Raw genomic sequence first — 14,821 nt, 5'->3', positions numbered from 1 at the left:
CTGTTCCTAAATCTTGGGGAGTGTTTTCCTATTCACAGAAGCAGGGCAAGAAAAACAAGTTGAGTCTAAAAATAACTATCGCTCATCACTGAGGGAGAATGTTATGCTAACCACACACCCTAAAGAAGCCTCATTAGGAACTTCTGATAAGCTCCTTGGGCTTCCTGAATTTTATCAGTTATTTGCAGAAGATTAAAGCTCTCTGATCAATGTTGTGTTTTCATAATCTTTGGTCATTTGCAGAAGGAGTACTCTGACATGGTGTACTTTCTGGTTAGCATTTTACTTCTCTTGACTTCAGTCAATATTAACTTAAAATTTACAAATTGATGAGGGGCACGGGTGGTAAGGTCATTAAGAGCCATTTGCTAAATCTGTTAATCTTTAGCGCAGCGAATGAAGGAGGAAGTAAAGAAAGGCACACACTAATATTTCAGACACATCCTGTAGTTCAGCTTTGTGCATGGTGCTCCTCACCCCACCCCAGCCCCACTTATCTCCACGGCCCAGTTTTCTCTTTCAAAGACACAATCTCTCTTCCTGTAGCAGACGTGTACTCTGACAAAGCTGGAATGACTGTGTGTACTGGGGGGGATTTTATCCTCCTGTGCTCGTCTCCCTCACTCTGTATTCAATTTTTTTTTAGTAGCAGAGAAGGAGAGCTCTCTCTGGGCTTCATCTGCCTGCTCTGCTCTTTAGCCGGACCGCCCAGACACCAGCCACCTGCCCGATAGCTGCTTCACATCAGGAACGGGCGGGCACGTGCCACCTCGCCCAGCTCACTTCATTTGGGGTCGCGCGTAGATGCCAATTTAATAACACCAGCTTCTGACTCTGTTCTCGGAGGTTGCCCGGCAGCTGCTCTCAGAGGGGAAGGAGAAGCCAGGGCATTCCTTTGGGCTACAACCAGCTCTGATCTTTTTCTCCACTTCTTACTTTTTAATACACCAAGGTTCCTCCTAAGACTTTATTTGAAAAGAGGATTCTATTATGAATGTGTTTTAAAGCCACTTGATTTTACTATATCTGATCACAATTCTGCTTACCTAAGTGAAATGCTAAACACAGCTTTAAGACCTAGGCTGAAAAAGTTTATGCCTTTTTTCTTTTCTTTTCTTTTCTTTTTTTTTTAGGTCAGTCACATAAATTTGTCAGGACAAATTAGGGGGAAAAAGGATTATCTCTTTGGTCATAAAAGGTAATCAGTATTTTCCATTTCAGCTCTGATAACCATAAGCAGTCTGTTATACATCTATGTTGGCTGTGCTGAAATGTCCCCACTATTTGGCTTCCTTGTGTCAAAAGGAAATAGCGATATCCTGAATTGTCCAGGTGAGGTTTGTAACTTGCTTAAAACAAAACCAAAACCACCAGGGGGAGGGGATGGGAAGGGACAGACTGGGAGTTCGAGATTTATGGATACTGACAGGGAGGTATAGAATAGATAGACAAGTTTATACTGTACAGCACAGGGAAAACAGAGTCAAGATCTTCTAATAGCTCACGGTGAAAAAGAATATGCAAACGAGTATATGTATATTCACGTGTGACTGAAAACATGTGCCGGGCACCAGAGATTGACACAACACGGTAAACTGAGTATAATGCAATTAAAAGGAAAAAAGCAAAACCACCACACTCACAGCCATTCCGATTTCAACAAAGGAGTCTTCAGAAGGGCCGCCTGAGCTCAGCTTGAGCTGTAATTCAGACACGATGCCCAGCAGATCTGCCTTTTCAGCCTGAAGGCGTGTCACCTGGGCCTTCAGCTGTTCTGCTTCCTGTTCTGCTTCTGCTCTGGGGACCCTGGGGTCCCCAGAGAGGTCCTGGAAAGGATGAGGAGCAAAGTAATTAATGAGTCAAACTAAGGACTCGGCCATCAAGCTCGAGTGTCCCCACACCCACTGGCAAGAAAGCTATGCTTTACAGTAGGGAATTCTAGCTTTTCCTTGGCAATCGATTTTGACATACCATTTAAACTAGAAAATTTTACATTATTTTATTGTATGCAAATAACAGAAAAGTAAAATAACCTCATGACAAGAAAGGCTTCCTCATCATGTTGAAATAATCTGATAAGAAAATAACCAAACAGACTTTGGCAATGGTCCACTTGTAAGCTGTAGTCAAAAATTCCAGAAAAGAAGGACAAACAGCTGCCACAACTCAACCTCTTGCCTTTTCCTTCTCCCTACAAATGCATACTCACTCCTAGCCTCCCCACACTTGGCATGTCTGCTTAGAAGCCAGAGCACCAAGGGCATGACTGTATAGTAATGGCAAAACACAACGAAATGTCTGAAATTCTCCCAGGCATAGTCTGGTTGCCACAATACTCTATGTTGGTGTTTTCAAATGGCCAGAAAATAAGTCCGGTGAGAAATAAGAAAACTGAAAATTCAGAGGCTGGTACTAAAAGTGGAAAAATTAAAGTTCGGCCTAAATAAATATTAATATTTCTCTATTTATATGCAATACATTGTGTATGTACAGTCAAATTATAACAATTCTACCTAATAAAACTGAAAACTGAAAGACAAAGACGAAAACAGTAATATTTCCCTAATGTCACGTTGTGTCCATCCTGTTGCAGTTACTACGTGGAACAAAGACATGTGAGAAAGCGCCTGTTTCCATGTGGGGTTTTCACTTGGGAGAAGGGAGAGTCTAGCTCTCACTGCTAATCAGTGCCTGTGTCGCCTTGTGAAGATTCACTGAATGTCTTGGCTTCAGTTATCTTGGGTCAGAAAGAAAGACATGATACCACATGATCTCTTCTGGTCTCTTCCAGCTGTGCCCTTCTCGGCCCCTCTGATTTCTCCCCTCACTGCTCTCATGGACAAGGTGCCACCAGAAATATGTACACTTGAGATATCAGAGGATTGCAACACACAGAAAATTCACACACCCACACCCTGTAGATTTCCTCATGAACAGTGCACAGGCCCAAAGGCTCACAGCAGGATCAAAAAATTATCAGAAAGGCGTGTGTATGGACCATGACCATAAGCCAGCTAGTGCAGGAAGTATGCAAAGGTGAGGGGTAGGTAGTAACTTGCAGCATGGACGTGCCCCTCACCCCAGTGGGATTGGACTCTGCCTTTATCTGGAGCATTCCCTTGCTAGGAAACTCCCACAGGCTTTAGAAAAAAAGCAACTCATTGTAAAACTGAAGAGTTAAGTGTGCAAGGAAAGGTGCAAAGCCTGTGCTGTCTCTCCTGGGAATGACTCAGAGCAAAGAAACATACATTTGAAGACTTAAAGGGAAAGGCACTGCCTAGCCTGGAACCAGAAAGCAGCAGGTAAGGGCAAGACTGTCAGATTTCTTGTTAGGAATCTTCATATCCACCCTCTCGACCTCCCTGAGGACGCTGTGCAGAACAGGTTTTTAAAAACCACCTTGGCACAAAGGAAGGAAATAGAGTTTTAAATAAGTGTCTGAGGATCAGGGATATAAGGCCATGACTCCAGAATCTCCGCTATCGTGTTAATTCTTTTTTACAATTGTGAGGCTCTCTTATCATCCGTGGGAAATTGTGGATCTACTTATTTGGCTATAAAACACCTTGTGAGGTGTGACACTTTAAATTTCTCTCCATTGCTCTGTTAAGGCTCTGCCCACTGCCTTCCTGGACTAAACTCCCAGGGTTTCTTCTCAAGTCCAATTCCATTACTTATTATGTCTTTCATCACTTTGTGCACTTAAAATTGATTGGCTTTTGTGAAACAACAATTTCTCTGTCTTTGTGCCTGGCTGTCCTGGAAATGTGCTCAGGCTGACATGCCACTCTGTAATCCAAAAATAAGTCTTTCTAACGACCTTCACCTAGCAATCTGTAGTTAAAAGTTAAAAAGTACTCTTCAGAGATCATGATGTACAGTGCAGTGAAATCAGGACAGAACATGCCTCGGCCTCACCCTGGGGATCAGAAGGCAGATCTCCTAAGGAGATTCCCTCTTCTCTTCCCTTGTGTGGCGCAGAACACGCATGAGGCCCTTGTGGCTTGGGGGAGTCCTTGCAGAAGAAGCAGCAAAGAGGCGCCAGCATGAGAGAGGAAAATCTGAGGCCTTGAGAGCCTTAGTAAATCAGGAAGATGAGGGCCTAAACTTTAAAAATCACCACAAGTTGTACATGAAACAAAAATTAGAAAAGAGCCAGAGAGGCAAGCGGTGGGCCTGGGAGGCAGTTTGTGGGGAGAAAGCTGATGACCTGTGGGAGCCCAAGATTGGGTTAACAAATTATAACAGACCCCAGCCGCTTGTCTCCTTAAAGAAGAGCAAACGTCCTTAGTAACTGCCTTGCTTGCATAGTTGAGGTTTTGGATAGCACTCTGCTGTTGCAAAGCAATGACTCAAGCCCTCAGCTATAAATGCTGGGCGTGCCTGCTGTTAGATAGTCTTCTATCCCCAAAGCAAGGAACTGGCTGGTCTCTTGGTCTGCTCTAACATATCTATAAGGATGTATCTTACTCCCTTCTTCCCATGACTTTCCTAAAGGTAAACTGTAGGCCCCCGACTGTGGGACCAAAGGAATGAGTCTTGGGCCGGAATGGTAAACAAGTTATAAAAAGCTTCAAACTCAGAGGTGAGAAGGCTGGTTAGCCAATTAAGGGTAAGATCCCCTGAGGGGGGCAACCTAAGACAGGCACAGCCACCTGAGTCCACGAAAAGTGTTGTTAAGCAGCTGCTTCTCATACATTCCGCCCTGATAAGCTGTAAGGCTCGCTGGTGCCAACGGCCAACGCGAACATGACTTACCAAAACATAAAGGGTCTTCTGACCTTGAGCCAGACTCTACAATCTCGATCCCACCCTGTCTTTCCCTAAATTCCTGCATTCCATCACACAACTGTTAGTGATTTCTTCTTTGATTGTACACAATAAATGTGGGAGCATTTGAGAGGTTCGTGGAGTTGGCTCCCGACTCCCTCTCGCTCTCTTGACTTTTTCCACAGAGTCTCAAGTAATTCATTCTGTCTCAGTGGGACTTCTGCCAGCCAGAACCCATGACTGGTGATGAACCCACAATGACCAATGGTTTTTAAGAGTCCTGAGTGTCTCTTTGTCCCAATGACTCATTTCTGAGTCCTGCTTGTAACTTGCTTCAGCTGATCCCCTGCATTGAGAGAAGCTGTCCAGAGCTCCAGCTTCTAATCTCAACTTCTTCCAATTCTGGGACCTTTTAAGAAGACCTCCAGGTAGACTATCTCAGACAGATGAACTGCTTCTGGAAGTTTGGCTTCAGTGTGGTAGGCCCCAGCAGGCTGAAGCCAACTGTGAGCCCACATATCCCAAAAGCCAAGAGAGGAAAACAATTAAGATGTCTTCTTCCAGAGAGCAGAAAATTACTCATATACCCCAGATGGTCATTTCTTCAAGTATTCTACCCCAAGAATATTTAGACAATGAGAGGTTTCCCTCAAAGAAGTAGCTTAATGCTCTTTGAACTGTAAGACAAGTTGAAGCCTCAGATGTGACAAATCTTATCAACAGTGAAACATTTCCAATACAAACACAAATTTATTAAAGCAGAATGTTTTCACTGTCCCATGAGCAGGAGTTGGAGTAAGATGCTTGATATAAGCTATGATTTTTTTCTAAACAACTTTTAATTCCTTAGATTATTCTATTATCCCGTTTTCATAATTTTCTTTCCATTTTATTTCTTTGCTTGTATTCTTTACCCATTTAAGAAATTCGTCATCGACAAAGCTCAAGGTAAAGTCTCAAGAAAAATCACTGAAGAGGGGAGGGATAAATTAGGAGTATGGGATTAACAGATACAAACCACCATACATAAAATAGAGAAGCACCAAGGATTTACTGTAGAGCACAGGGAACTATACTCAATATCCTACAATAACCAATAATGGAAAATAATCTGAAAAAAGTATATATATATCTGAATATATATATATATATATATGAATCACTCTGCTGTACACCTGAAACTAACAGAATATTGTAAGCCAAATAAAAAATAAAGAAAAATCACTGCTATCCAAGAATCAACTCAGTGCTCCATCCTCCCTAAAGCTGTTAACTTCTAGGTTTGGAAGAAAATGAACCTCAGATGTTCATCTAAACAAATACCCAGTAAGCCTTAACCTATGAGCAGAGGATTCAAATGTGCTCTGATTTGCTTTTTCAGTAACATCACTGATACCCATTCTCAGGTGTGAGCACATTTCTCAGGTTCTCTGGGTCAGTGGAAATGTGGCAATCCTATAGCCTCATGTCACAACATGACAGTTGTCAAACCATTTTCAAAAAGTAAATGTAAAGCATAAAGTAAGGAATCTATTTTAGACTGAGAGAAAGGACAAAGTCGATACGAGAAAATTCTGAGTAACAGATTCTTTAAATGCAATTCTATATCAAAGACATAAACTAAAAACTAACACTTGGATGGTTCGAGGCAGAGGTCCTTCCATACTATCAATAATGAATCCAAAATATTGATTTAAACCATAACATTCTTTTGACTCTAATCAACATGGTCAAAGCTTTTCACATTTCTTTCCTCCATCAGAGCTTATATATCACCCTTAAAGTTGTAGCCAATCTCCCTCAATGTTCACAGCAGCACTATATACAATAGCCAAGACACTGAAGCAACCTAAATGTCCGTTGACAGACGACTGGATAAAGAAGCTGTGGTACATTTATACAACGGAATACTACTCAGCCATAAAAAGAATAAAATAATGCCATTTGCAGCAACATGGATGGACCCAGAGATCAACATTCTAAGTGAACTAAGCCAGAAAGAGAAAGAAAAATATCATATAACATCACTCATATGTGGAATCTTAAAAAAAAGAGAAAAAAAGGACACTATGAACTCATCTATAAAACAGAAACAGACTCACAGACATAGTAAACAATCTTATGGTTACCAGGAAAAGGAGGTGGGAAGGGATAAATTTGGGAGTTTGAGATTTGCAAATGTTAGCCACTATATATAAAAATAGATTAAAAAAAACAAGTTTCTTCTGCATAGCACAGGGAACTATATTCAGTATCTTGTAATAACCTTTAAGAAAAAGAATATGAAAATGAATAGATGTACATACATGCATAATTGGGACATTGTGCTGTGCACTAGAAATTGACACATTGTAACTGACTGTACTTAAAAAAAAATTGCAACCAATCTTCTCATCAAGAACTCTTCTTTGAAGATAATGCATAACATCCATCTAGTCTGAACTATGAACGGTTTTGATCTAGACGTCTAGACAAGTAAGATCCCACTACACATATTAACAGAATAAAACCACGACTGATCGGTCTGCTCACCTGGAAGGACCTTTCTGTTTTCTCTTTTAGCTTTCCAAGTTCTTGCTTCAGTTTTTCATTTTCACGACTCAGAGCTGTTAGGTGCTCTTTGGCTTCTTTGCTCTGGGTCTCAAAAAAGAGGCGTTTTTCCTTCTGCTTCTCTGTCCAGGCTGAAAGTTCCTCGAATCGCCCTTTCATAGCTTGATTATTTAGCTTCATGGCTTCTGCATGGGGTTCAGAGGGAGAGTGTCACACACCAGGGGACTGGACTTGGTGTCATGAACAGGACCTCCCTGGAGACCATCTCACCATGTAGCTCTGCATCTCACAACGCCAAGCTCGGCCTGGGCCCAAGGGTCAGCTGGAAAGGCTGTGTAGCAAGATGAGTGGTTTCTGCTTCCAGACAGGACTAGCAGGTCTAATGTCATTTCTAGTCCTCAAAAGTCCAAGAAAATAAAATGGATTTTGCTGATTTATTGTAACAAAATGCCTATGAACAGCTAGATAGACTGAGGTCCATCACTCCTGGATTCCAACACTGGTCCTGCTGAAAGCCATGGCTGGAGATACTAGAATACTTTCTCTTAAGGTGATATTTAGGACTGACTCTGTAAGAATAGCAGCCTTTTTTCCTTTTTCCTTTTAAATGGGCTAAATGTCATTATGTCATTTCCCTGAGATACATACAGTACTTTAATTCCTACCTGCATCCAAAAGTAAACAGTGGGAGTAGTTTTAGCATTAAAAGCAGTTCTATGCTCTTTCTCCCCACAGGGAACCAGGTGCAGAGAAGGGAGCTCGCCTACAAGCCTATGACCAAGGGATGGCGTTCCGAAGGCCCGGGGGGAGTGGAGACACCTGGGCCAGGTGTCGCTCACCTTTGAGCTGATGGTTCTCGATTAGAAGCTCTCTCATCTGCTGCAGCAGCTCATGCGGGGTGAACGTGTCCAGGTTTGGGTGAGCCAGATTGGGGGGTCCATTTCCTGTGGTCTTGTTGGGGCTGTCCCCCTTTTCGGTCAGCCAGCTGAGTGGTTGGTGGGACATGGCAGCAGTTCCTACGGAAAAGCCACAAAGTAGAAACATCCCCCTCTGCAAGGGGTCCCCACAAGTCCCACAAACCCACATGCGGGCACTGGTAAGTATCCTAGAAGGTGCGGACTTTCTCTCCCATCATATCTCAAACAATCTTGATTCTTTCTTTTAAACAACAAAGGTCCATCCTAGCTTCAGTTTGTATGTCTGTGTATAAGGGCATAGAAAGGGATATAAAGTGAGGATGTGGGAGATGGAGCAGGAAGAGATGGGTATAATATGATGACCAGGAATCCTAATGTGAGGCGTTCAAGAGGGTTTCTATGATATATTTGTAGATATGGGCAAATTAAATCGATTTTCCCAAGAAAATCTTTAAGCTCAAATCTCCACATTTTGGGTGAATTGTATAGGATGTGGATCATATCTCAATAATTGACTATTTAAAAAACTCCACATTTTATTTCTTGTATTTTTGGCTAAAAGGAAATGGAGAACTGACATATTTTGGATGCTTATTGTGAGCTGATTCAGTGCACCAGAGGGTCAGTTTCTAATCCTCACTAAAACTCAACTAAACAGCTATTTGAGTGATGGAGCTGAGCTCACAGACGCTTTATGGGTCATCCAAGGTCACTTAGAAGCTCAATGGAGCATTCAGGATGGTTCCCAAACCCAGCCCTGTCATACGGTGAACGTACCACTGGATACTTAGGCTTCCATATGCGATACTTCTGCAAAGCACACTGAAAAGACAGAAGGTCTGGCTTAGTGGCTGCCTATTCTGAGAGCAGTTTAAGCATTCCACTTTATTTTGTAGAGCAGTCAATGTGTCCATAAATAAGATACACGGGTGTACCCCAACTGTCCTACTCTCTGGCCTACCACCTGGGCAAACGTTGAAATCTAATGCTGCGGGCACACATTTTCTTTTTCACGAAGATGATGATTATGCCTTTTCATGAGGAACTGCAAAGTCACTGCATCCATCACTGGAGGATGAGGAGAGCGCAGTGCTCTCCGATCCGTCCTGTGTCACAGCCTCACAACCCTGTGAGCGCTCCCTAGATGAACATGGGAGACTGGCCCACGTAACTCGCCCAGAGTCCACATTCCACTCCATTCAGCCATCGCACACTATCAAAAATCTTAAAGAAATAACCAAGGCCACCAGAAGGATTTTTTTTGTCCTATTTCTTCTCAGCAATAAGAGTCAATGAATTGCTTGCAAAGAATTTACTACTGACTTCAATTTTCACTTTGTCCAAAGAACCTTGTCCCTAGAAGTTCCCACATACACCAGTAGAACCTGCCACCACCACCAGGAGGGCAGAGGACAAATGGCTGTTTCTCTAAGAGACCACAAGGGAAGCATCCATTATGATTTTTAAGTCCCTGTGCCTGTTAGGGCAGAAGCTGGTGAAGCCACCATATGTTAGTGCCCATATATTACAACACACCAGTCCCTGGGAGTGCAGAGCACCCCCCATTCCGACAGCATGCAATCCCTGGGCTCTCTGGAGGCCTCCTGGAACCCACAGCCTGGCGACCTGCTCTTGGTCTGAAAGTACTTGTCCTCCTGTCAGCCCAACGCCCCCGCCCCTGGCACTGCGGCCTGTGTGACATCTCTAGAGCAGCTGAGGTACAGGGCGAAGTGTGTCACCTCTTCGCGTTAGGTGACCAGAATAGACTGCTTTTGTTTTCCCCTATAAAATAATTTGGATAAAATAATTTGAATAAAATCAGTTTCTGGCTTTCCGTTAAACTCATTTTTGCACAGTTATGATGTTAGAGCTAACATTTCATAAAAAAGGATTTTTACTAAATAACACAGACAAAGATAAAATGCTTGTAATGTGTATCATTCAGTTGTCAACATTAAATTTCCTCAGGTATTCAATGATTAGACTGTGCTTTGCAAAAGTAAATGGAAGCATTTAACAGGTTTGTTTTTTTTTAACTATCTAAGCAGATATCTAGAGATGTGTCTGGTTTCATTTTATTATAGGCACACATTTCTCCTTAATGGCTTTTCCAAGAGAGAGGAAAGGGACAGAAGGAGAGGAGGGGGAGAGAAGAGACGGGAGGGGACGGGTGAGGAAAGGGGGAGAGAAGAGGTGAAGGGGAGGGGAGAGGAGATAGTCCCTTCAGGTATTTTTCCTCCTTGACTTTCCCTTATATCTCCACCCACACTTGAGGCACAACCATAACAGTTAAAACTGGTTCTAGTTATCAACTTTTTCCAGTTGCCCAGAATTTATAAGGACATGAGAAAAAAAAAAAAAGCAGGGTTATCCTAAGGGAGATAGTAGAAAAATAAACTGGGTGCCACTAGCCAGATGTGTGACCTTGAGAACTCACCTGACCTCTGGTGATGATTTACTGACTTGCCTAGCAAATGGTGATCATTATGGTTGCTTTCAGCTCAGAAGCTCTGTGAAAATTATTCTTAAGATTCTAGGAAGATCACAGTCCAGCCTCGACTGTTCACCACATCCGCTTCAGTGCCTTCATGGCCATGCTGCTCTCTCTCACTGATACCCATGCCCGTCCCAGTTAGAGTGGACTCTTTGTTATGCAGCATTTTCAGGAAAAATTATTTGGTAATTCAAATGTCATAGTAAATAAAAAGCATAAATGCCAAACATAAGCACATAAATACTTATAGCCAAACTTTTACGAAAAGCAATTTAATTGATTTTTGGTGACTCTAAGCGCATCTTACGATTTTAGATTATTTGAGGGGGGTGTCATTAGGAGCTATCACAGTTCAGTGCATATATGAGGTGTCTACTGGTAGAATGCCCATTAGAGAAAAGCTGAGTTCTCTAAATTCTTAGCATTACCTTGACCCATTTTCAATTGAGAAACACAGAGATGCATTATAAAGCCTTGCACACATCTTCAAAGGTTACAGAAACTGGAACTAAGCCATTTACTCCAAGTTTCTATCTAATAACAGGATTTCTCATAAAAATCCAATCAATCTAGATCTGAAATGCATCATTTCTAAGCAAAGATATTTTTGACCGACAGAAGGGTGAATTTATTTAGCACAGGATTTGTCAAGATTTCACCAACGAGGAAGAATGGGAACTACCCGAAAGGGTGGACTAGCAAAAGCAAAATCTAGATTTTATCCTCGGATCTGCTATTTGAATTCCTGATTACAATTATCCTTCTTAATTGTAGAAGTCAAGTAATCATAGCAGTGACTTGACTTCATAGTCATGAGCTTCAGTCTCATTCCTGAGTTGGTCTTAAAAATGATCCAGCACATCTTCTTATTCAGTGCAAGAATGTCTAATTTCCGTGGTAGATGGTCTTACAGACCAGGCTTGAATGACCTCAGTGACAGAGAAAATGAGCACATGACCTTAGCAGGCAACCGCCCGTTCTGTCACAGGACAGTTCTTACTGCCAGAAAGTCATTCTGTATCAAACAGAAATCTGCCTGAAAGGGACCTCCACCCACTGGAAATTGGACCAGCAGGAGTAACATGGAACAAAGGCAGGCCCTTACCCTAGGGTGGCTGAGTCGCCAAATTTGCTGATTAAGTATTCGTAAGTTCAACCCCCCATGGATAATTAGTTTTAAACAGTGAAGACCTGATCAGACACAATAGTTGGCTACTGGCAAATTCTAGTCTGGGTTTTCAAGGGGACTGAGGAAGATTCCAAGATTGCACAAGCTAAGCTCATCATCACTCTGGAAACAGAAGTAAAGTGTATATCCTGTTAAGGAGGTAAAAGAAACCCTGCCTTTTAATGCCAGAAATGGTAGTTGGACTTTGTAACTGCTAATATCTAGAATATGGAAACAGATTTAACTCTTATCACCCAAGGCAGGCACCTGGGAATTATGCTTGATTCTTCCTGTTTCCTCTTCCCCCCAAGTCTAACGGGTCCCACTACTTCCCCCTCCTCTCAATCCCCACCAGTTCAGGTGGGGCCCTTCTGGTCTTGTCTGGACTACAGCAGTGTTGTTCTCCACAGAGTAGAGGATTTTTGCCTGTATTGTCCAGCGCTGGGTCCCTAGCACCTAGAACATTACCTGACATACATGTGAGTTCAACAAATACTTACTGAAGAATTTTCATAGTTTACCCCATGGTCTGACTCCTCTCTTTCCATTGCAGCCCCACGACCTCCATGGTTTCTTTCCTAGTACCAGGGCATCCGCTTGCTTAAAGCCGTTCCTATACAGACAGAGTTCCAGCTCCCGAGCAAGACAAACACGGCCTTTCAGAGTCCAGCCCCCATTTAGCCATTCATATCATCTCCTGTCACCATGCCACTCAGCCCTGAGGCACATTAAATAGCTCACAGTTCCCTGCCTTCCTTTGCTTTTCGACCCTCCCTGAGATGCTATGACCCACTTGTTCCCTGGCAAACACCTACTGGGCAGTTTAATGTCCAGCTCAAATAGATGTCCTGTGTAAAATGACCTGTTCCTTCCTCTGAGCACTCAGTGGCACTTTGTGTCTCACCTCCTTAGTCCTGTTCTGCAAAGTACCGTAATCATCCCAGGCCAGTCTATCCTCCCATCAAACCTAAGTGAGGGTCTCTATTCTATTTCTTCCTAGAGACTGGCACACCGAGAACAGGGCTCAGTAAATGTCTGTTGAAATGAAATGAAAATACAGTGTAACAAGGTACTTTAAAGTCTTACATTTGTAAAACACTTTCTGCTTTGTAGATGACAAACCTGACATGCTAGTATATGTTTTTCCTATAGTTCTGTGGGACTTATTTCCAGATTCTTGAACTCAACTTTTAAGACTTACTTTGAAAATTAGTACTATTTTAAAAATATCTCTACAAAGACATCTGGATATCATTTCATAACATATATTCCATTACTCAATCCACATACACATATCAAAGTGAAAACAATGAGAACTTTTAATATAATCTTTTTTCCTTTCTGAATGAAATACATTTTATTTTCAATACACAGAGATGTGCCTCTACCTAAGGGTGTGGATTCCACAGGAAGGTAATACAGTGACTAATTCCTTTCAGGAGTAAAGTTTTGTTTTGTTTTGGAGAGTTTAGTTGAATTCCATAGCATAATATGAAGCTAGAGGTCAGTTACTCGGAAAAACCCAACAAACCCCACTTTCCTAATGTTGTACACAATACATAAATAGAAAAACTGACCCATCACCTGGAAGACTCTCTAATCACTGTCCTCTTGCTCCTGGCTACACTGAAACTCCTCTTGCCCAGTCCATTACCGGGCAGTCCCTGGACTGGCCACGGCGACTGAACCTCTCCAGCCCACTACAGACTGGGCATGTCCCAGGATAGGGGGTGGGGACTGGCCAGGGCCTCCAGCTCTTCTCTTCCTCACGCAAAGAGAAAGGGGCAATGGTTCTTCTTGTTTAACCACATTCAAGGCCTTTGATGTTCTAAGTCTCATTTTCCATCTCATCCTTAAACAGTTCTGTGGCATGTATTTCTATACAGTTTTCCAGGTGGACGAACCTAGGTTTCACTTTCTCTTAAGATGTTTACTGCCTCCAGCTTAACACATTACCGACAACACAAACAATTCCTTTGAGGTTCTCAGCCTCATCAAATATTCATACTCTCTATGTATGTATCTAAATATACACACACACATGCTCTCCTAGACACAACGGTTTATGAAGATTCCTTTCGGCTGTTCGGTAATCCCACCACCTCAGAGCAGTAACCAGTTCTTTAGTGTCCCGGGCAGTCTCATAAAGCGAGAGTAGTTTTTACGCCTTTCAAAAGTGTGCCCTTAACCACTTCCCGTTTGGTGAGGAACTGGATATATAATCATTCCCGACCGGCGGGAGGTTGGCACCCTTAACCTACAAAGGAAGTCACCTGCCGCCAGCCAGGCGGGTAAAAAAGGGGGAAGGGCGCTTTGGGATGGACGCCCGCGCTGCCCTCTCGCACAGGGTCAGGATCCGTCGGGTCCTGGAAACCCTCCCAGCGCCGCCATCCCCCAGACCCCCCCACCCCCACCTCTACTGGCTCCGGGTCGCAGGGAAGCGAGCTGCGGGAATAGCTTCCAGGGCGGACAGGGAGTCACCCGCCTCGCCGAGCCCCTTCCCGCCCCCTGTCCCCGCTCACCCGGCGCCCAGGCTTCGGCCTCCTTCGGGGTCACTGCTTCCTCGGCATCGTGCCCCTGGGATAAGGCTCCGGATCCGGATGCAGACGCCTATCAGGGGACCGGCGGGGGGTGGGGGCGGCGGCGGTTGCAGCTCGGGAGCCTTGGGCCGACGCGCTGCCACGCGACCCCGCCCAGCGCTGCACAGCTGACTGGCCTCCCCACCTCCACTGGGGAATTTCCCGCGCCCCGCCCTCCGAGGCCCCGTCCCCTCAGGCCCCGCCCCTCAGCTCTCTTGCCCCGCCCACAGCCTCCCAAGCCGGCTGCTCAGGCAGCTTCAAGGCCGGCAGGTGGGTTAATGCGGGTTGCAGAAAGGGATCAGTGTGACAACCGTGACGTACGGTGTTAATTAAAATAAATTAT

At 43.6% G+C, this 14,821-nt stretch overlaps 1 protein-coding gene across 3 annotated transcripts in view; it reads right to left on the bottom strand.

Annotated features, from left to right (window-relative positions):
- The window catches only part of OPTN (optineurin), a 44,364-nt gene extending 29,784 nt beyond the window's left edge, over nucleotides 1–14,580 (bottom strand). For all 3 annotated transcript variants that reach the window (XM_064479515.1, XM_064479514.1, XM_064479516.1), the window contains exons 1-4: nucleotides 14,422–14,580; nucleotides 8,160–8,336; nucleotides 7,303–7,505; nucleotides 1,644–1,826 (exon numbers count right to left, since the gene is read on the bottom strand). In XM_064479515.1, the coding sequence (XP_064335585.1) occupies nucleotides 1,644–1,826; nucleotides 7,303–7,505; nucleotides 8,160–8,325 (552 nt within the window). In that variant the 5' untranslated portion in view covers nucleotides 8,326–8,336; nucleotides 14,422–14,580. The remainder of the gene's footprint in view (nucleotides 1–1,643; nucleotides 1,827–7,302; nucleotides 7,506–8,159; nucleotides 8,337–14,421) is intronic.
- Nucleotides 14,581–14,821: the final 241 nt, after the last annotated feature.

The sequence above is a fragment of the Camelus dromedarius genome, chromosome 26 (genome assembly GCF_036321535.1).
Source record: "Camelus dromedarius isolate mCamDro1 chromosome 26, mCamDro1.pat, whole genome shotgun sequence".
Taxonomy (NCBI): Eukaryota; Metazoa; Chordata; class Mammalia; order Artiodactyla; family Camelidae; genus Camelus; species Camelus dromedarius.
This window is presented reverse-complemented; position numbering and strand designations above follow the sequence as displayed.